Below are 23,788 nucleotides of genomic sequence, written 5' to 3'. Positions count from 1 at the left end.
TTTTGTTTGACTAAGTAAATATCTAATATTTACATTTTGTCAAAATATATTTAATGTTGTCATAAAATAATATATATACATATAAATGAATATTTTCTTTGTAATTATCAATATTTTTTACTAAGTTAAATTTATGCATTTAAAATATATATTTGCTTTGAATATTTATCTTGAAAAATAAATGAATTCAGGTCAAATATTTTTTTTGATATCTTCACTTTAATATTTTTACTTTACAATAGGTTGGTTTTGTACCTTACATATTATCTTGGTTTATATGCTCCATCTTGCAAACCATTTTACATAAACTTGACAAAGTGCAGCCCCGGTAATTATAACTTACAAGCTGTATCATATAATGGCCAACCTTGCAATGGAAAATGTGAAGCTTAAGGTGGAAAATGTGAAGCTTAAGGTATGATATCTAGTGTATTCTTTTAATTATTTATTTTATCCAATTAGGGTTATGTGTACATGTTTGGTCTTAAAGAATTGAGCTAGTTGATTTTGAAGTTGTATATATATTTGGGGAACAATTGCTTGGGTAAATTCTTGTAATCTGTTTATAAGTGATGTTAGATTATTTAAATTCTTGTAATTTATAATTAAATTTAGATTTAGATATGTGATTTCTCTGAGATTTATCTGAAAGGCAACTCGTGTGCAGACAAGCTTGCAAATTTTGGTCATTTGTTACTTGTTATGTGCTGAGATATTATCACATCTTTTATTTTGGATGACTTTATTAGGGATATTTTAGGGATTCCTTGCAATAGATTTGATTAGCAGCAATTTTTTTTTTTTTTTCGTTTTAGGGTAAGGCATAATCCTCGTTGTATATATTTTCTTTTGTTTATGACCTAGGGACATTGGATCGAAGAGTCTATAGGGGTCATAATAGTTGATATTTTTATGCTTTCTCTGCATGGACGAACATAAGGGGGGCAAGTAGGGGTTGAGCCCCCCTCATGTCGTATTTTTCTTCTTCATATATTTGTTCTTGATACATATGTACACATAAATTGATATTTGAGATATGTGTTTAAAGATTAGTAACTATTGTTTGGTGCAAAACATGTACACTATTAAAGTCTAAATTCAATTAAGTTAGTTATGATTGTTTGCTACAAGTGACAAATTATTTTCTGCTATGAAGATTGTGAAAAATAGGTTGAGAAACAAGATAGAAAATGAATTTCAAACTAATTATGTGATTATTTACACCGAGAGAAGAATTGCTAAATTTTTTAATACAAATTCAGTTGTTGATGAATTTTATGATAGAGAGCAATGTCGTGTACAATTTAGATAAACAATGTGATGTATTTTTTATTTTTTATTGAGTATATTTAAATACTATTATAATTATTATTTATTTAATATTTATTATTTAGTTATTCCGGCACCCTGTTTTATAGATTCCTGGATCCGTCCTTGTTTCTCCGATGCTTTAATACTCTTAAATTATCTAAAAAAAATTATAACTTTCTTCAATTAGATAAATTTAAAAATATAATTACATCACCAAAGGAAGAAACATATGCTTTAATTTTTCATTCCCAAAAAATTTGAATTTAATTGATTTTGGTTTTCCTTTGATTTGCTTATAGACGAAATTCGTCATGCTTCAAAAGGATGGTTCTTTTGAAGAAATAAATGAAAAGTTTATATTCAAGGCTCCTAGCAATTTTGAAGGAAAAACTCATGATCAGGAGGAGCTATTGAATTTCAATGAAAATCTTGCAAAGGTATGTTGATATTTTTCAAAAACAGACCTTAAAGTATATGCAATAGTAGTTGCTTCTTTTTATTTATATTTGGTGAGTTTTTTACAGGTGCAGATGCTGAATGATTCCATAAACAAAAATAATGGCACAAGTTTGAGACTACTGAATAAATTAAAAGCTAACAAATTAGGAGAGCTAAAAGAGAAGATGAAATTGAAGGTATGATACCATATCTTTTATTTTCATCAATATATATCAATGTTTTTTTTTTTTGATAAATAATATATATCATCAATGTTTAAAACTAGTAGTATAAAAAGTTGAATTAGCCGTATGATTTTTTTTTATTATTATAATTTTTTTATTTTATTAGAATTGGTCAAGAACCTAAAGTTAATTAGAGGCAAGAAAATAATACAATTTATCTCTTTAATAATATAATTCTTAGGAAAAAGTTGTCGCTATGTTTTAAAAATCAGACTAAAAAATTGTGTCTTAGGAACCCGAGGAACCAAGGGAAGTGTATAATGAACGCACGGTTGATGAACTTGCTGCATTTATTAATGGCAAAGACATTACAAAAGGTATATTTTTCACCTTCACTATTATTATTATTATTCCAAATTTAATTTTGAATCAATTTTTGGGTTTAAATGAATGTCTTATATATTTTTTCACCTTATACATTTTATATGAAATTAAAGATTCTCCTTGTGATACAATTTTATAGATATAAAAGAAACAAAACGAAACAAGAAGAAGAAAAAGAAGAACAAGAACAAGAAAGATAATGAGGTTAGCATCTACTAATATATATATATATATATTTTTTATTTTTTAGAATATTTTTTAGGATGTATAAATTCATAATGACATTGTTTTGATAATGTCTTACAGGCCTCTAATTCTAAAGATACTGTGACTCCTGAAGATGATTATGATCGAGCAATGATTGAAGCGATTGATAGGTTAGCTACATTATTTGACTTTCCTTAATTACTTGGAAAAAGCTTTAAACCATAGACGCTTATAATAAATATGAATTAACCTTTCAAAAAGGATTTTAAGGTTGGACCTTTGATTTATTTATTAATATTAAAAAAAATCCTAATCCCCTAGATAACCAACTCTAAGAACATGTCAGATCATGAGCAACTATAGATACTTTTGCCAATCCAAAGACCTAACCCAAATAAGCATACATGTATAATTGAAAAATAAACTTGCTACGACCATATAGCACCACAATACCGGCTGACGCTACCCGTATAGTAGGTCTGAGGTCCTCCAAAATCACCAATTCATGCCTCCAAGGTGCTCACTGCGGCCGTAAACCCATGCTACTAGCCTGTAGTGACTGACTACCTAGTTCTTGTCTTTTGAAGAGGCTAAAACGTGTATGTGTGTATATATATATTGAAAAAGACGAGCTAGTACAAGGAGTACATAAATCCTTCTAAGAACAAAATATAACAAAAAAATACAAGTAGGAAAGCCCACAAAATAGGTAAGCCTGCAAAAATATCAAAGAAATACATAGGGGAGAGCACCTGGGCCTAGTCAAGAACAAAACCAGCTACACCACCTTACTAAAAACCGTAAAACTTCCCTTATTACAACAAAACACAACCACACATTCACACAAACACAATAGAGACCAGCTATTAGAGAAAAATGCACAATTATGTCAGAAATAAAAACGAGACCAGGGTCATGATGAACTCGCGTCATTACTTGTCAATTTAAATTGATTTGAGTAAGATTAGAGCAAATTGGAAGCCTTTGGAACCCAAAGTGAAGGAAAAATGAGGGTTAAGTTGAGGTTACTTGCAAGACAAGATATTGAAAGAAAATTGGATTTTGTCTCTGGAAATGGCGCACGATGCGTAAGAAAGTGGAGCATGATGCGCTTGGAACCAAGGAAGACCGTTTGTCTCTGGAAGTGGCGTACGATGCGCAGGATTTGGTTCAATGGTTGGGTGACGCGTCAGTAGGCGCATGATGCGCAGATCGGGGGCACATGATGCGCAGATCGGAAAGGAAAAAGTATATAAGATTGGTTCTTGCACCTGTTAAAAGGTTCGGAAAATTTGACACACGAAATTGAAATGTTGAGCACCATTGAAGCAAGATTCTCCACCTCCATTGAAGATTGGTATCTCATTCCTTTGGGATTCATTATGAAGCTTGGATTGAAGCCAATTCTAAGAAGATCCAACTTCTCCATGATTCACTGGTTTTCTTGGATTAGGTACTTGAGATGAACTTGATATGGATATAATTGAAACATGTAATTGAGTTTAGAGAGATTTTATGCAGGTGTATGGATTTTATGTGCATTCAATTAATCTTGTGTTTTAAACCTATCATGAATTGATCGCTCGTGAACCTAATTGCTTTAATTTGGATGAGAGTTTGAATTGAAGTGTGATCTAGATTAATTGATCTTTGATTCAATTATCCTAGAGATAGGGATTGATCATTGTGATTATTGAATTCTTGCTAGAAAACCTCAATTATTCTCAAATTCACCTAAGAGATTAGGGATTTGAGAATAATTGAGAGGGTTAAGTGCCAAGAGATTGGACTTAAACATTTGTGTTGATTCTTTCATGACATAATTGACATACAATGAGCGTAAAATCCACTCAATTACCATTTGCATCGGATCAAGGGATTCGTATAGTACCTAATCGCTCCGTTATCATCTCAACAACCGCGTTACTTTCGTTAGTTGTGATTTTCAACAAATTCTCATGAACAAAACCCCCAAGTATACTTCATACACTTGCGAAAATAATCATCATGTCACAGAGCCAATCACCTACTCATACATAACAATTAAGATTTGGATTATTAATGCTCAAAAATCACCGCCGATACAAACTTTAATCTCTTTTAAGAGGTCATTATGATAACAATGCGGTCTCTGAATATACCTTGGTTGTGCCTTCTCCACATAGACCACAAAACAACATTCCATATCACAATTATTCCTTTCCTCAACTCTGTGCAAAATCCATTGCCTCTCAAATAATTCAACAAGGTAAATAAATTTGGAGGTAGCATGAACATGACTTTGAGCTAATTACCAAATACGTCATACGAATGCTTCGCAGTGAATAGGCAATGTAATAATCACACCCCTTTGAGTTTTTCACCAAATGATTGCAAAACACACACCCACAATCTATCATAGGAAGAATCACACCACTTTGTTGCAATTTGCTACGGGTTGGAATCTTATAAGCAGAAGTTTCCATGTGACGTCTGCCACTTTTGAGGGTGCTTTGCTCTTCCAAATAAGACATAACATACACTTTTATGCCAGTTAAACACGCGCTCCCATACTAGTCAACTTCACAAACATGTGAAGGAGGTCGTTTTGAGGTGTCTCTTCCCAAACAAAAAGTTGCCACCGCCAACCAAAATTCCAACTCAAACCACCAACAGTCCCAACAAAGATCTCGAGGACTGATTTGTCTTGGTACTGATTTGTCTTAGGACCGAATTAAGAATCACAATCCGACCTCCTAAACTCACATATTTATTCCCTCACACCCTTGACCTCTTCCTAAGAGAATCTAATTAACATTGTCAAGTAGACATGGTCGTAGGTTAGCACGGTCTGAAAGACCAAGATATACAAAATGGATTGCACCTACTCTACAATTAAGGAATGTAGAGGCCAAATTCATAAATTCCGAAGACATTTTAATCCACATCAAGCAACTCTTCAAAAAATTCACCTTAAGACCCGAAAACATCTCAAAACCTTGAAAGGTAACCTTCAAGGTCCAGTGATTTTCTATTGTAGCTTTACCAACACAAAAAGTGTTGTCCACATATTGTAGATGGGAAATAAGAACATTTTGACGACAGACCTCAAAACCTTGAAAATGTTTTATATCAACTACTTTCTTCATGAGACCTATAAACCCCCAACTATAAATAAAACAAAAATGGAGCTAAAGCGTCACCCTGCTTAAGGCCACGTTAAATATTAATCTCCGCTATTGGACTTCAATTAACTAACACTATAAAGCCAAATCTCCCCAGAATATAATCCAAGAAGCTCCACTCTACTGAATAATAAGCCCCCATTATTACCAATTGATGGAAGGTAAAACAAAGAGAAATAGCAATGAAATAACCTCATCTTTTGTTTCCTAAATAGCAATAAAATCCACATTATGAATTTTCACCGACTTCAAAAATTTACTAAACTGTGTTTGGAACTCCAACAATTTTTTGAATACAAGGGATATAGTTTCTGGTAAAAGTCTTGAATACAAGGGATATAGAGGAGGAAAATGGCATAATATGTGGTAGAATAACCTCTAGCTCAATATCATTCGGATTAGAAAAGTTGATGCTCCTTTAACTCTATACTCTTTGATTTGTTGCCATCCTTCGGCCTTTTTTTATTTTATGCCGGAAGCCCCAAAACTAGCTATCTTATAGCAGACAACTCACGTAAGCCTACTCAACGAATCTCATAGCTAAATACCTGTTCACATCGCAACTAATAGAGAAAAAAAACGACTAGTCTTGCCATATATTGAGAGAAAATATGGGAGAATATTTGTTAGTAGTTGAGGTAGTAGTGATAGTTTAGAAATTAGTTTGATATTGTAGAAGACTTTGGTTGATAGTTGAAGGATAGTAACAAGTAGTGTGAAAGCTAATATTGAAGTATTCAGTAACATGGAACAAGAGCTAACACATTAGTAGTAGGAGGAGAGTAGTGGTAGCATGGTGAAGCCTTATTGTTATTGTCATTGCATCTCAAAGGCTTGAGTACAATTGTACATGCATGGTTTACCTATTTATAAGTATGAGTGTATATTCTAGATACTACATTCTAGAATTTTCATGACATTTTCCTAATACATATATGGTATTGATTTATTCCATGATCAACTTCTAAAGTGTTATAGTTCTAGAAAATTCTAGCATGTGCATCAATGCTAAGTTATTCTATAAACTACTAATGTATTCTAGAAATATCTAGAAATGTGCATCATATTTCAACAATATTTACACCATAAAGCCTATATTCTTTGAGAAATCAACATTTAGCATAATATTTTTTCACTCAAACCATCTTAGAGGCTACTTAAACACAAATTTTAAACACTTAAATAAATTAGCAGTGTACTTTCATTGAATTGGAAATGAGATACTACAACAATATTTGAGATCTAATCCTAAACCACTTAAATAAATTACAAGATAAGAAAAAGTGTAAAGATTGTTTATGACCTCTTTGGATATCAACTTGCTCAGTAGGGAAATTGTTTGCCATGATTGAGAGATTTCCATAATACACACATGACATCATGACTGAATTCATGCTTACAAGTTAGAACACATTAAAAAAAAATCTTATCTAACTTAATTAAATTGAAATTTTTTTTGAAGGAATTAAATTGAAATTATGTCTCAGTTGTAGTTGTTTTGCATATTTGGTAGTTTCACTTAATTTGATGAATTTTTATCTAAAATTACAAATAAAATATAGTCTTGCAAGTGATGTAATTGTTGAAAATTTATTTTTTCTTTAATTTTTATTAATTGATTATTTTTCTTTGTATACAGGGAAGTCGAACAGTTTGAAAAAGTATTAAACTTAAGTCGATCAGAAAGGATTCAAATGCTTTACATGGAAGGAGCTTCAGGAAAATGAAGAGAAATTCTATCTTGAATGTTTTATTCTAAACTTTGGTGTTATATTATTGTTTTTATATTATTGTTGTGAACACATGTGGATAATATGAGTTTCCTAAATTATAACTTACAACTAAATTATCAAACTCTATTTATCAGTAATTTTTATTAAAATTGAGAACAATGGTTTCCCTAATTATCAAACCTTTTGAATTCTGGAAACAAATCAAAGCATTTATGATTTTAAAAAAGTGTATGCAAAAATATAATTTGAAATAAATTTGAGCATAATGCCATCATCTACAATTACATTGTTTTCTTGTATATGTTCTATAGGTCACAATATTTGTTAGTCTTTGAGTTTTGTACTAGTAATTTCACTTTCATATTTTAAAGTATTTTTATTATACATTTCGGACACTATCTATCGTCAATAACCGATTATCCAAAAAGCTTAAGCGGTTAGTATAGAGCCACATCAATGCTTTTATATTATTTATAACGTGCCCCCTCACGCAAGAGCTCGCTTGGACTTGAAGTGTGAATAATGCATAGGTCCACCTACCATATACTTAAATTCCACTTTTCAATTAGAAAGTGAGGGGAGCGGGGATCAAACTCTAGACCACTTAGTCATAGAAGCTCTGATACCATATCAAATAACCGATTATCCCAAAAACTTAAATTGTTAGAATAGAACCACATCAATGATTTTATATTGTACCTTGTTTTCAACTTTTCCACTAATATTTGATATTGTACCTTGTCAAGTTTGGTGTCCTACTTCCTCATAGCTCATCTTGCAGTTTTCCTCAATGGGAGAGCACTAGCTAGTTTGAATCTAAGTTTTCCTCCTATACAACAGATCGAGTACATAATTTCCAATTGTTTGCGATTTTCCTCAATTCCTAAGAAAAGCTTGAGTTTTCCAAGGTCTTTCAACTCAAAATCTATTGATAATTTTTCATAGAGAATTTGTCTTTTAGGCCGAATTTGTCTTTTTACTACAATATTGAGTCTAACTCATTCTTACAAAATCGACTTGTAAAGTGAGGATTACTCTTATAAACACACATTCAGGCGATCTCGCAACCGATATGAGACTTCTTAACACAACCCTCATGCCCGACACCATTGGGCTTGGTCAGTGACGGAGCCAGAAATTTTCATCAGTGGATGAATTGTTAGAAGTCTCACATTGGCTAAAGATGACATAGATAGTCTTTATAAAAGGTAGTGTAAACCTCAACTCTCAAACTACCTTTTATGGTTGAGTATAGACCTCCTAAATTCTAATATATTCTAATATGCACCACATATATAATTTTGTAGCATTATATAGTTTGGGAATATTGAATGATTTTTTCATAAGTAATATTAGTTAGAATTTTCCTTATTTTAATATATATGAGATGAGATATGGGATGTGATCACGTTTGTGTGTCATGGATGTGCCCCCATACTCTACTAGTGCCTCTAATCCTAACAACTTGTTTGTTGGTCAAAATTTGAGCACATATTAATAACCAGTAAAAAATTGAATATTCGGTCTAACTCATCCATACAAAACAGGCTCGTAAGATAAAGATTGATACTAGTGAAAAATTCTCAAAATATTTGTGCAGGCATGTGCCTTCATACTGTTATATGTGCCTCCGTCATTTTAGCCTCTTCAAAAAAAAATATGTGCCTCCGTCCCTGGACTTGGTGCGTGGATATAAACAGTGGGTGGCCCGATAGCGGAAACCTAATAACAAGTGGTCCAACGGGTCGTGGAAAGGCTCTGATACCATCTTATTGAATTGATATTCGGCCTAACTCATCCTTACAAAACAGGCTTGTAAGGTGAAAATTGCTCTCACTTATAAAACATACATTCAGGCAGTGGCGGAGCTACTCTAAAAATGGGGGTGGGCTGCTATAAATATAAATCGAATATCCAAAAAAAATTACTAAAAAAACAATATATATATATATATATATATATATATACATATATAAATAAAAGCATATCATATTTAAGGGTGTATCTAATTTGAATATCTAAAAATAGTCAAAAGATGAACCATTACAATTTTTAATAAATAAATTTTAAAAATATATTATGAAATATATTTTATGTCAATTCATGTGTAAAATTGATTCTTTTTAATTAATTCTTGTATTTATGTTTATAGTATTATATGAATCTCTTTAAAAAAAATTAACAAAAGATTGAACAAATATGAATTTTTATACACTAAAACTCTATTTTAAATAAATATTTAAGAACTTTATTACAAAATAAATTACACATTTTTTAAAATATATATAAACTATCTAACAATTCCAAATAGAGGGGGTTTATAACCCCCGCAAAACTGGAGGAAAAACAAACTACACGTATTATTTAGCGGGGGCTTAAAACCGCCTCTAAATAGTATCAAAACCGCACTAGAATACATGTATATGAAAAAAAAGTTAAAAATGTTGGGGCGGGCCATGGCCCTGTCCAGCCCATGAGGGGAACCGATGTAAGACTTGTTAACAGTTTCTTTTTTGATATTTTGAGCTTCAAGTGTAATATTTTTGTAACTCTTGCGAGTGTTTGTTTCGCGTTATCAAAAAATAATGTCGAAAATAATTTTTTCAGGCATAACTAACTAGAGAATATATATTTTTATAAAGTGTTTGGATAGTCTTTTAAGTTTTCAGGAATTTTTTAATTTAAATTCTTAATTTTTTTTAATTTTTGCAAGGATAAGTGATGATAATACAAGAGCGGTTATTATAGAGATGTAATTGTGTAGTGGTGGGATAGCACACTCATATTAGAGTGGAATACAAAGCCGGTTTACATGGGTAAATATGTTTCCTTGGCATAATATTTTCTTATGAATAATTTTATATTCCCTTGTAATGACATAGGTATTTTTACTTTTATATTGGATGTGATCCAAGAATTTTAAGATAGGTGATATATTTTGGATTGGAGGTTCACAAGGGAAGTAATATCTTATTGTTTGTGTTTACGGTTCTCGATTACAAAGGTTTTAAGTTTGTCCTATCTAAAAAGTTTGGTTCTTTTTAGTCAAATCTCAAAGTATTTTTTCTTTATAGTGGTAGAGTCTGGAAATCATTGAAATAACACATTATTGATTAATTTTTCTTAACACAAGTTCATAAATTAATAAGAAAATCATTGAAGTCGTGAAAAGTGACACATCCTTGCACCTTAAACACAAGATAAATCCAACTTGTACTAAAACATAACAAACTCAAACTTTCTACCAAAAAAAAAAAAAATAACAAACTCAAACTTTGTGTCTATTGTGTTCGGTTGCCACTTGCAATAGTTTATACATAATGCAAGTTCTCATATTTGTAGCTCAAATCTTCAATTGAAGAAGAGTTATAAATATCACATCAAGTGTTGCTTGGAGAAACAGATACTCATGATGATCAACTAGTATTAAAGTTTATGCTACAAATATATTTATTTAGTACCATTCACAAAAATATATATTTATGTCCAAACCCACATCAACATGTATTAAATTTTATAATCGTATAATGACATGTTCATTGATATGCTATAGTTTAAATTATGAATAGACAACTGTGGAGAAGTGATTTAATGGAATATGAAGGTATTATTATTATTAAGATATATATTAACTAGATAGTAATTGTGTGAAGAAGGATGAAATGAATTTATCGGACTTCAAAAGAATAAAAAATTTGAGAGATGGAAGCATAAATAAATAAGATGCCCTTTATTCAAATAATATATAATGCAAGACCACTACATTTCCAAAGACAAAAAAAAAATCCGAATAACGATAAGATTCGGTAACCAAATCACATGCATACATGAAACTAGTTAAGCATGTAAGCTCTAATTGAAATTAATTAAAAACAGACCGAGACATAAAATTATAAATATTGCTTAATTAAGGGCATCTAAGTTGGATCTAAACCCTTAGAACAAAAGAATCTAGATCTGAGGTTTAGTTTCGGTAGGAGCACTCTGAATGAGAAGCCTATCAGCAGGTTCATCAACACGTTTCTTCATCTCCTCCAAAGCCTTCTTGAGTAATAGAAGTTGATCCTTGTTCAACCCATCAATAGGATTATTCCACCAATTTGGATCCTCGATCATCTTGCACAAATAAGTCAAGTCATCACCACGTTTCCTCTCAATTTCTAGTTCTTTGTTGATTCGATTCAGCTTAGCAATGAGCTTAATGAGCTTGGACATACGAATCATCTCATCGCTACGGAGATTCGACATGGCTGAAACACAAAGAGAGAACGGGGAATAAAAGGGTGGATATGCTTGTAACTTTAGAATAAGAAATGGTGGCACATTGAAATGGGGTGTGGAGGGGTAATTTTATAGCCAAATTTTGTATATATTCTCATTTATTGTGACATGGCTTATATGGTATTTCCTTTGGTCCTTAATATAATATAAATTGTACTTTTAGATTCATTGAAAATCTAATGTATTTAGTTAATAATATGGACTAGATACGTTAAATTTTCAATAAATTTAAAAAATAAAATTTATCTTATATTATAGACTACATGCGTTGCATCTTTTTCCTACATTAAAATATTTTCTTCGTGGGGATTTTTATCAAATCCGATTTTTCAATTAAAATATTTTCTTCATGGGGATTTTTATCAAATCCGATTTTTCATGGTTTATATGGCAGGTAATTCAATTTTTTTTAAAAATGGATATCTTTTAACAATTTTTATATATCTAGCTTATTCAACAACTATGAAATACATTGTACTTGGATAAAAGTGTAAACAACGTTGTTCTCAATATAATTTTTTTTCTTTAACTTGTGTCACTAGTGCACCTAAGACTCTAGTTAGAATAATGATTTTTATTTAATTTATCTAGCTGGAATTTTATGTCTATCTAGCTAGCATTTTATGTTAATTAATCCTACAATTTATCTAGCTAGCATAATAATTAAGATTCAAGCCAAAACAAAATTAAAATTTGATCAAATATTATTCCACCTTAATATTTGACTATGATCATCGGTTCTACCTTAATTAGATTAATTTGTTAACCACGTCAATTCAATCACACTTATCTTTATTAATTTAAATTTTGCATTAACAATACGGAGTGGTGGTTTGGAAGTTGTATAACTCATGAGTATAACTCATAAGTATGTGAAGCACTTAAGGTGCCAAATAAGCATATTAATAATCCTATAGCATAAGAATGAGACTAAGTAAAAGACTCTAGTTTAGTTTACAAAGGAGTACGATTAGATTTATTTAATGTACCAAAAAAATAAAAAAGATTAGATTTATTTAGATTGTTAAAATAAAGATAAAGATATTAGTTATAATAGTATTTTTCTTATTGTTAGTTATTTGTATTTAGTAGTGTAATACTTCTTTCTTTTTTGAGGCTTGCGGTTATGCAACATTCATTGGACTGTTCTTGTGATCAAATGTTAATTAACTTTGATATTAAAAAAGACAATATATAAAATGCAAATTATTTTATTATAGATTCAAAGAGAAAAGTAAACAAAGTTTACAACACTCATTACACTTTGGTACAATCCATAGGCTTAAACGACACTGTTTTTTGTTTAAGGTCATAACCAACCAACAAATTCTGTTGAGCCAAGTTTCCAAAGATAGCACCAATTTGAGATGAGGTAAAAGCTAAACAAACAATGCCCTCAGCAATTGGAACAAAAGTACTCATAGAATGCAACTTAACATCCGCATCTTTAAAATGTGCAGTGATTAGGGGAAAATCATATCCATCTGATTTGACACTATAGCATAAGCCGAATGTTTGACTGGGATCATCAACGCGCTCTAATTTCACCGATTCTACTACAGCTGATTCCAAATTAGTATAAACATCATTTGGTAAAAGTGTCAATGTTGTACCTGAATCAATTATGATATTACCCTCACCGCCATGTGAAGACCCTCCAAATTCTACTCTTTTGTTTCCAACACTAAATGCTTCCAATGTCAAATAATAGAAAACTGATGGGTCTTTTTTCACTATAGGAGTTGACACAACACCATCACCAGAAACCACAGCGACATCTCCAAAATTGAGTTTGCTCGTAGTGGTTGACTCAACTGTGTTTGACTCAAGCAACAATGGCAATAAACAATAAGAGAATTTTCCATCAATTGACGATCCCAGTTGTGTTATAAGAGACGAAGGTCCACCACCAAGACCAACTATACCAGAGCTTGCACCTTGAAACGAAACTGTATTATCGGTTCCACCACTACAAGAAAACATAATATTACTGACCAAACTTATTGAGGGCTTTTAGCCCTCAGTAATGCATTTGTGGGTTATTGAAGGCTGGGAGCCGTCAGTAATGCGTCTTGGGGGAAAGAAAAATTTTAAAACGGTAACATTAAGCATTAGTGACGGTGTCAGGCCGTCAGTAATGCGTGGTCAATTAAGACGGTTCCAGGCCGTCAGGAAAGTTAAAGCAGATGAGCAATTATGACGGTCCTGGGCCGTCAGTAATGCGTGGTCAATTATGACGGTCCCAGGCCGTCAGTAATGAGAAAGACGTTATGCATTTACGACGGTGTCAGGCCGCCAGTAATGCATATTTCAAATTTAAATTCCAACGGTTCGCTTATTACTACTTTATATATTCTTCTTCAACAAATCTATTACACCTTCACTTCATTTTTACCTTTCATTCTCTCTCTAAATTTTCTCTAACTTCTCTCTTAAATTTCATACTTTCAACTTAATCTCCATACAAAAAGTGGTAAGTGTTTGTGTTTTACTTTTACGAATTTAAAATTTTTGTTTTGTTATTTAAATGTATATGTTCTAATATTTGTGTTTTACCATTTTTAATAGCAAGTCTTATTCTCGTGAGGAGCGGAGTTCGTGGGCTAGGTGCGCGCCAAGTAAGAATCTACTCGGCACCCAAGTAAGTAACGTAATTTTAATTTATATAGTGATAGTTTTTTTTATCGTATACTTAGTAATAGTTATTAATTAATACTTTGTAATTTATTACTAATATTTTCTTATCACTATGTATAAAAGTTATTGTTTTTGTAAAAAAAATTAAAAAAATATATTTAATTTTGTTTATTTCGAAAACAGAATTATTTTTTTTAAATAAGTATTTTTTTTTTCAAAAAAACAGTATATTTATATTATTTTTTAAAAAAATGAAATTTTTTTAAAAAAAATTTATAAAAGAAATTTTTTAACAGTTTGTGTATTTTTAAAAAAGTGATGTAATTTTCATATCTCCATCTAAACAGTGGTAAGTGTTTGTGTTTTACTTTTAAAGTTAAAATTTTTACTTTGTTATTTAAATGTATATGTTCTAATAATTTGTTATTTACAATTTTTATTAGCAAATTCTCGTGGTCATCGGAGGTCGTGGGTTAGGAGCGGAGTTTGTGGTTAGGAGCGCGCGCCAAGTAAGACTCTACCCGGCACCCAAGTAAGTAATATATGTAATTTTAATTTATAATATTTAGTGATAGTTTTATTTTTACCGTACACTTAGAAATAGTTACTAGCATTTTATTATTACTATGTATTTAAAAAAAGAAAAACAATTATATTTTAAAAAATTATAATATATATGTTAAAAAGTCGGTAGTTTTGTCAACTAAAAAACTTAGTATTTTTTAGATTTAATAAACCATAAACTTTAAAAATAAAATGTTAAAAGTTTATATGTTATTGTTGAGTAGACATATATATATGTCCAAAATACTTTTGAAAAATAAAGTAATAAATTTAATACATATATCGATCTAATTATATATTAATTAAACTACACAGATATGGATTTTAGCAATCGTAATTGGATGTACGATAGACATAATCCTGGAAAGAGGGGCCGGGTTAAAGAGGAATTTAAAATAGGGGTCGAAATGTTTATCAATACAGTAAAATATAATGACATTGTGATACGTGAAGGGGGAATTAGATGTCCGTGTGTACTTTGTCGATGTACAAGAATACAGAGCGAAGATGAAATTAGGTCTCATTTATATAAAAAGGGATTCCAACCTAATTATTGGGTTTGGTCAAGTCATGGCGAAGGATGTTCCACGACTGTTCCCGTGAATCAAAATCGTGCTTCAAGCAGTGTTTTTCAGCCCGTTGTTGTTCCCCAATATTATCATCAGCATTATGATCCGTTTAATGAGATGGACAATATGATAACTAATGCCCTTGGGTTTAATACGCCGATTTATGTGCCAAATGATGTCGACGACCCTGCTGATGATGAATATGACGCTGATGTTAACGTCGAGAGACCAAATGAGGAAGCCCAGCGATTTTTTGATCTTTTGAAAGAGACAAATACACCGTTGTGTGAAGGCTCTCGAGACTCAAAGTTAACGGTGTGTATTAGACTTTTGGGTATCAAGTCTGAATGTCTTGTTTCAGAATACACCATGGACTTGATAACAAAACTGATGTTGGATATAACAATAGACCGTCCTCTTGATTTGCCAAAAAATTATTACGAAGCAAGACAATTGGTTGCAAAGTTAGGACTCGGAGCGAAGAGAATTGACTGTTGTGTTAACGGGTGTATGTTGTACTATAGCAACGAATTTGGTGTAGATGACGGTGCATTACTTGAATGTAAATTTTGTCAAGAACCAAGATATCGTGTAACAAGAAATTCACGGTCAGTCAGAAGGAAGCCAATCCCAAGAAAGGCGATGTTCTATTTACCCATAATACCAAGGTTGCAAAGGTTGTATGCATCGATGCAAACAGCCAGTAAAATGACATGGCATCGTGAAAACTATGAAAGGAGAAAAATGTCAGGTGAGTTGCGATTTGGCGAGATGCGCTGATGTTGACCATGGAAGGATGCGTGGGATGAAAAGTCATGATTGTCATGTTTTTTTCCAGACTTTACTTCCGATTGCATTTAGTTCTTTACCCCAACATGTATTGAATCCGCTTATTGAAATCAGTCAATTTTTCAAGAATTTGTGTTCGACAACGCTAAGAGAGGCTGATCTCATCAAGATGGAAAATGACATTCCACTGATCTTGTGTAAGTTGGAGAGAATATTTCCTCCTGCCTTGTTTGATTCTATGGAGCATGTTGTGGTGCATCTTGCATACGAGGCTAGGCTTGGTGGGCCGGTTCAATATAGATGGATGTACCCGTTCGAAAGGTTCATGGGTTATGCAAAACGTGCCGTGAAAAACAAAGCTAGGGTCGAAGGCTCAATTTGTGCAACATACTTACACCGCGAAACAATTTACTTTTGTTCGCATTACTTCAAAGACACGTGGTCATCAAGCCATATTCGCAATGAAACTGAAACATCTCGGCCTGTGAGAATTCACCCATTAAACATGTCAATATTCAGCTTGCCTGGTCGTAATGGTGGTGGTGAGAAAGTGTTGTATCCTGGTGACAAAGTTCTCTATTCGGCGCATGTTCACTTGCTGATTAATTGCAATGAAGTCGAGCCATATTTACAGTGAGTATTTTTAATTAGTTAATAAATAATTATTTATTCCAATTAAGTTCGCTTATAACTAACGATATTTAATAACTTAGGATGTTTTTAACACAACATACTTCTGCTCAAATCAATTCGCAATTTCCAGCATGGTTCAAAGAATACATGTACCAACAAACACCCGCAACTCGTGTCATACAACACTTGAGAAACTTATCTGATGGCCCAAAGTCAACCGTTAAACAATGGCACACCTACTTTGTCAATGGTTACAGATTTGAGACACACAGTTGGAGTGAAGGAAAAACAACAGTAAACAGTGGAGTGTGTATGAAAGGTGTGACTGAAAATGGTGAAGGAGATTTTTACGGTGTCATTGAGAACATATTTGAAATCGAATACAATTATCTTGATTACAAGAAAACAGTCGTGTTGTTTTACTGTAAATGGTTTGATCCTTCAAATAGAGGTACCAGATATGATTCAAAGACTAATACCGTGGACATAAAAATGAACAAACATTATCCATTGTATGATCCGTTTGCTATGGCTCATAACGTCAGACAAGTTCACTATGTCCCTTATCCATCGACTACAAGGGATAAGCGAGGTTGGTGTGCCGCAATAACATCAAAACCAAGGGGTCTGATTGAAAAAAATGAGATAGATGAACGTGAAGATGAACCATATCAGGAAGATGAGATGTCCAATGTTGATGATGTCATTGCAGTTGAAACTTTTAATCAACTTTGTGTACAAGAAGAAGCCGAAGAAGTACCTTCTGATGGTGATGTTGATGAAGAGGACGTCGAAGCTAATGGTGATGATGAAGGCAGTGATGATGAAGATGTATCAGATTGGGATGACAATTAATTTTATAATATAGTTATCCGCGTTGTAATAATATTAATCGTTGTACTTGAATATTTGTTTTTGGTTGCATTTGTTTATCGTTTAATGATGATGAATTATAAAACAATATATGTCATGTATTTCTTAATTAATTATATATATATTTGTCATGTATTTCTTAATTATATATATATTTGTCATGTATTTCTTAATTATATATATATTTGTCATGTATTTCTTAATTATATAAATATATTTATCATATATTTTTTTATTATAGATGAATCCAGATGAAGAAAATTTTGATGATGACAATGTCGATGATGACATTGATGATATTCCACCAGCACCGGGTGTCGGACGCGGACGCGGACGCGCTCCACGTAGACGTGCTTTACACCGCCGCGTTGTTCGGAATCGATGGTTGGAGGGTATGCCCAAGTCTCGAACCGTAGACGGTGTGGAAGAGGAGTACGACTCCTACGACGACGATGATGACCACGAGGACGAGGAAATAGCCGATATTGCACTTTTAGCTCCTCAAAATGAATTGTTGATTGACCGGCATGGTAGACCCATCATCATGCCATATACCGCCACAGAGTAAGTTAATTATTATTAAGAATTTGTGTTTAATAAATTAATTGGATATATATGATAATTATTCTTAACTAATATATATATATTGTGCAGTTTGCAACCCCAAAATCCGGCGAATAAGGCAATCAATAATGCATTGAAATCCAAATTCCAGGCTCCATATCTCAACTGGACGGAGGTCAGGGCAGATGAGCGTGGATATCAACAATTTTGGAATGGCTTCAGGGTACGTTTTTATTTATAATTACTTTTTTATCCAATCAATTTTGTTACTAAACATATATTTACTAATTTATTAACAATTTTTCTTTATTTTTCGTAGTCGCAAGTAACTTGGCTGAATCACCACACAGCGGCTATTGAGCGTATATTCAACAAAAAAGCCACCAAGCGTCTGTCGACCTTACTTTTTGAAGCGCGGAAAAAGATTAAAAAGGATCCTTCAAAACCACCACTTTGGCTCGCTGGCAATTCATACCCTATGCTCTGCCGCAGATGGGAAGAGGAAGAGTATATTGCAAAGTGTATAAAGAACAAAGCCAACAGAAATACTGATGAAGCCAATCGTGCGTGCGTACACTCTGGAGGGTCTAAATCTGCCGGAACGCTTCGTCTTGAGTTCATCCAACAATTTGGTCGTCCACCCACCTTTATGGAGATGAATGACATGATGCACCGGTATGCAGATTCCGGTGAGTGGACGGGGGCAAGGGCGCAAGAAGTGTCGGTAAGTATTTAATTATATATATTATTTATTATTTATTTCGTATAACATTATTTTTTAAACATTATATAATTATATCTAAACATTATAATTAATTAATTATAATTTTTTTTTAATTTATTGTAGAGGTTGACGCAAATTTGGGTTGAAGAATATAATGCAAGCCAACTACGACTACCACCTCATAGGCGAGATAATGAGGATGTTCGTCGAAACAAGATGTCGTTGGCTTTTGTTAAGAATGCTGGTGGTGCGACTCGAGGTCGCAAATTCGCTGCTGGGTGTACATCTTCTCTATATGCAAGTGACCCAACTGGTTTGAGAGATGTCACTTACACATCTTCATCTTCATCGAGTACAGGACGCTCTCGTCCAACTCAAAGAGAGGAAACCGATGATGAGTATGAAGCGCGAATGAGGGCCACGTATAGAGAAGAGTTCCGCGATGAGTTCGAAGCATCATTTGATGACCGGGTGGACGTACGGGTCCAACATATATTGCAGGAATTCTTTTCACAGCAGAGGGCGCCGGCGCCGGCGGGGGGAGGGGTTGGATCATCATCTCAGGCTTCGGCACGACAAAATCAAAATGCCGGTGAACAAGAATATCGACCGGATTTGAGTAGCATGGTTAATTTGAATCAGCTGCCGGAGTACCGAGAGGGTGATCCAGTACTGAGTATGAGCATAGAGGATATGAGTCAGATGCTTAATGAACCAGTTCATTTACAATTTTTTGATCCTACTGGGCAAACAAGTGGAAGCAGTAGTGACGGAAGCGGTAGAAATAATCAACAAACTGCTTTCACCGAATACCAGAGATCATTAAATCCACAACAAGACTTCATAATCCCACATCCAAATCAACCCCAAGGCAACTTCTTCCCAAATCAAGCCCCAATTAACTTCGTTCATAGGCCTGTGGCACGACCTCCTTTGCGAACGTCACTCCCCGGAGTCATAATACACGAGGAAGGTAGAGGCCGAGGCCGAGGCCGAGGAAGGTCGCGTCAGCCAACAGACACTGGCAAGGGGAAGCGACCACTATATCAGCCGCCTGACCAACGTTGATGTGTAATTTTAATAATCTGTTGTTGATTATTATTTGTTTAATTGTTTTCTTTTTGTAATGACAATATTATCATTATATTTAATTATGCTTATGTTAAGTATTTTTATTATGCTTTTTATTAAATTTTAATTATAATATTTTTTAATTATTTATTATGCAGTATATTTTTTGTTTTAAAAAATTAATATTAATTTTTTTTTGAATCGATGTACATTACTGACGGCTCCAGGCCGTCACAATGTGTAAAAGACAATGTGATACTGACGGCTCCAGGCCGTCACAATTGCGTGTCCTTTTTATTTGACCGGTGTGTATTATTGACGGCTCCAGGCCGTCAGTAACGTTATTGACGGTCCTGGGCCGTCAGTAACCATTACTGGCGAGCTAATTACAGAGGGCCCAAGGCCGTCAGTAATGCATGCATTTTAGACGAAATTTGTGCATTACTGAGGGCCTTTGGCCCTCAGTAAATGCATGTTTTCTTGTAGTGCACATCCTATCACAGTTCTAGGAAATGAAACAGGACGACCCGTGGTGGATTCTAATGTAAGAGTCTCAACACTAAGGTATCGTTTGGCCGAACTTTTTTATGACTTATTTTTTATTTTAAGGAGAAGTCTGGCCAAACACAAATTTAAAAAAGCTCTACACAAAATTAAGGACTTATTTTTTATGAAGAAAAACAATATATAAGGAGTCCAAAAAAAAGTCAAAAATATCAACTTTAGAAGACTGACGCCTCCTTTTTCTCTGGTTCCCCGTTCGATACCCACTTGGAACCATTCAATATTTTAATTTGTTTTTTGGAAATGCCAGTATAGCCTATTTATTATTTAAGGTAACCACATCATTTTTTTGTTTGTCCAATATATAATCGTCTTTTTAATTTTATTTTTTGAATTCATTTCATTTTTTTATTTCATTACAGTATTACTTTTTTTTATAGAAATAAATGATTATATATACTTTTTGACGATTATTATTATATTAAAAAAAACCTTATTTTAAAAAACACCTTATTCACAATTTCATATACTAGAATATTTTTATTGACAAATAAAATAGCAATATTTAAATGGTAGTATAAAATTCACAAAAGAAATAAAATGATAAATTATATGAAATTAGAATTTATTATCCGCTTGCTAAAGTTCGAAAACTAGAATCCAAACATGTACTTTATATACACCCAACTATTATCTCTAGTACTTCACTTCGTCTTCTTTAAATTCCGAACTAATTTTTTATTTTTTTACGGTTCTTAAATATTAAGAAAATACAACTTCATTAGAGTTCTTACATAAAATGAATAATACAATAGATTTTATTTTGTATAAAAAAATTATTTATCCATTGACATACTTCTGAATAATATTCTCAGTTTTAAAAGTAATAGTTTTTCTATAAATATTTCATCACAGTGAAACAATTGTTTTAAAAGTAACTTTAATGTTAATTTTTTTTTTTAAAATCCAAACAGCTTTAACTTTATCTTTTAAGTTGTGTTTTTTAACTTTAAGCTGAAAGTAACTTATAAGTTGAAAATAAGTCGGGTCAAACGTAACCTAAGATCTCCTTGTGAATGTGATTGATCACCATAAGTAATAGAATATTGACAAGAATTTTGTTCATTACAAGTGGTATCTCTCACAGATTGGCATAGGATAGACGAACAAGGTAGCTTTTTGTAACTTGATGATTTTGAAGGATTAAACATAGGAGTAGTTTGTTTGTAACATTGTTTACAAGGCTCACATTGAAGCCAAATAATGTCACTACCGGTGTCGGCAATACCATATACCTTAAATGGTGGGGTACCAACTGAATAGGTCATGAGATACTCACCTTTATCTGGAATTACGGTTGATTTAGGAGTATTTGTGAGGGAATTTTTGTAGAAATGATTGGCACGGTTGATAGAACGACGTGCTGCATTGACAACACGTTGGTATCTATTTTCTGTAGCTTGGTAGAGTGGTGACTTTGGAGAGTCGCGGTGAATGAGTTCAACACTAAAACCATTGTTCAGTGCATGAGAAAAAGAGATAATGAAACAAATGGAAAAGAGAAAAAGGGCAAGCAAAAAACGTGTACTCATTGTTGCTATAGAATAAGGAGAGGTTTGGAATAGAAGTGAAGTTTTGTAACAAATTTTGTGTTTAGTGCCATTTTATAGGCTTTTCGTGAGAATGTAAATTTTGTAACATAAGAATGGGAAGAACTATAGTCAGAAAACATAAGAATTTAAATTATATATGCTTTACGTGACAATTTATATGTTCTTTAGTGCCATGCCATTTGATATCAGAATGTCAACCGCATTTGGTTAATGGTGGAGTGTAATTTCCATTTGATGTAATGATGTAAATTACATTTAATGGTATTGTTTAATTGTTGAAATCCAACAAGTTACTCTGTATATTATTCTCAATTCTTAATGGTTGGTCATTTGATAAGGAGTTGATTCATATATCCCATAAAATTAATTACTTCAACATCTATTATTAGTATAGTTGTTAAAATGGACTAGTCGATATAGGCCGGTCCGTCAAGCTTGAATAAATGTATGGTTTTGACCTTAAAATATTTGCTCGAATTTTTTTAGAGTTTTTTAGCTCGACGTCAAATAAACTGAATTTAAATATGGACTTGTTTGTTGGCCAGCCCTTTAAAATCTGAAGTCCATCTGGATCGATCTTTTTAGACCAAATAGCCCAGTTTCACAGCTCTAACTGTTAGTGTCAAAATCTATAAAAAAAAATTATCAAAAAAATATATATTCTTTTTATCTATTTATTTTTTGGTACAAATAATTATTATGATTGTCGTCTTACATTGCACACAATTAGACTTACATGTCTATTAAGTACAAAGTGGGAGAAAACATAGCATGTCGCAACAAAAGCTGGATTCAAGGCGTCAGCAAAACAATTCAGTGGGAGATAACATTAATATGCAGAGTTCTTTTTTATTTTAAATAGACAAAATGATAAAGTAATTATAAACTCTCGCACACAAGTAAGCCGGCTACTAGGTTTGATCTAGTAGTAAGGTGTTTGGGTGTTATGCATGAGGTTCAAGGTTTGATTATCTGCTTCTTTGTAAACCAAAAAACTCACACACACAACTGAGGGAGTCAAGGTTCGAATCCAAGTCATGACGTCCGGCCTAACAATTTCGGCATTTTTAACCAGTTGAGCTAGGACTTGTGGGCTTAATAGGCAGAATGTTGAATTTAGAATTTTCACTTTTTCACACTTAAAATATAAGTCTAGCCACTAGACAATTTGACAAAAATAAAATAAAATAAAAATTAGACTACCATTATTAGCTATATATTTAGCACAATCACAATAAGAAAATTAGACTTACATATTTATTTTGAACTTAAATTTAAGTGAAAATTTGATTTCAGCGTAATGATAAATCAACGAGATTAAACTCTTTTTTTATATTTAACATGATATTTTATTTTTAGACAATTTGACTATATAAATGATATCATGCTTAAATTCTATTTTTTAATGATACATTTAAATGTGCAAAAACTAATGTAGACTAATAAGTTTAAATTGCTTAAAAAGATGATGAATTTATAATTTAATCAAAAATACAAAATTTAATATTATTATAATAGTAATAAAAAATAATATTTATGTTTAC

At 32.4% G+C, this 23,788-nt stretch overlaps 2 protein-coding genes across 2 annotated transcripts; one reads left to right on the top strand and one right to left on the bottom strand.

The window, feature by feature from the left end:
- Window positions 1–12,960: 12,960 nt before the first annotated feature.
- LOC123910998 (aspartic proteinase CDR1-like) lies at window positions 12,961–22,286 on the bottom strand. Its single transcript, XM_045962311.1, has 3 exons — window positions 21,691–22,286; window positions 20,619–20,686; window positions 12,961–13,670 (listed from the first exon to the last, which is right to left on the bottom strand). The coding sequence occupies exons 1-3, from the start codon at window positions 22,221–22,223 to the stop codon at window positions 12,961–12,963; spliced, it is 1,311 nt and encodes a 436-aa protein (XP_045818267.1). The 5' UTR covers window positions 22,224–22,286.
- Window positions 14,784–20,251, top strand: LOC123910997. The gene is made up of 5 exons (XM_045962310.1): window positions 14,784–14,872; window positions 18,010–18,332; window positions 18,423–18,555; window positions 18,652–19,056; window positions 19,180–20,251. Exons 2-5 carry the CDS (start codon window positions 18,010–18,012, stop codon window positions 20,122–20,124), a joined length of 1,806 nt encoding a protein of 601 aa, XP_045818266.1. The 5' UTR covers window positions 14,784–14,872; the 3' UTR covers window positions 20,125–20,251.
- Window positions 22,287–23,788: the final 1,502 nt, after the last annotated feature.

Source organism: Trifolium pratense, linkage group LG2 (genome assembly GCF_020283565.1).
Source record: "Trifolium pratense cultivar HEN17-A07 linkage group LG2, ARS_RC_1.1, whole genome shotgun sequence".
Lineage (NCBI taxonomy): Eukaryota > Viridiplantae > Streptophyta > Magnoliopsida > Fabales > Fabaceae > Trifolium > Trifolium pratense.
The sequence above is the reverse complement of the archived record's forward strand: the minus strand, read 5'-3'. Positions and strand labels throughout refer to the sequence as shown.

Coding starts and splice junctions, on each gene's coding strand:
- LOC123910997 (XM_045962310.1), top strand. CDS start 18,010: ATGAATCCAGATGAAGAAAATTTTGATGATGACAATGTCGATGATGAC. Junction 18,556..18,651: donor AATTTTGGAATGGCTTCAGG/GTACGTTTTTAT, acceptor TATTTTTCGTAG/TCGCAAGTAACTTGGCTGAA. Junction 19,057..19,179: donor CAAGGGCGCAAGAAGTGTCG/GTAAGTATTTAA, acceptor AATTTATTGTAG/AGGTTGACGCAAATTTGGGT.
- LOC123910998 (XM_045962311.1), bottom strand. CDS start 22,223: ATGAGTACACGTTTTTTGCTTGCCCTTTTTCTCTTTTCCATTTGTTTC. Junction 20,687..21,690: donor CATTCACAAGGAGATCTTAG/GTTACGTTTGAC, acceptor ACGATACCTTAG/TGTTGAGACTCTTACATTAG. Junction 13,671..20,618: donor TCCTAGAACTGTGATAGGAT/GTGCACTACAAG, acceptor TTTCTTGTAGTG/GTGGAACCGATAATACAGTT.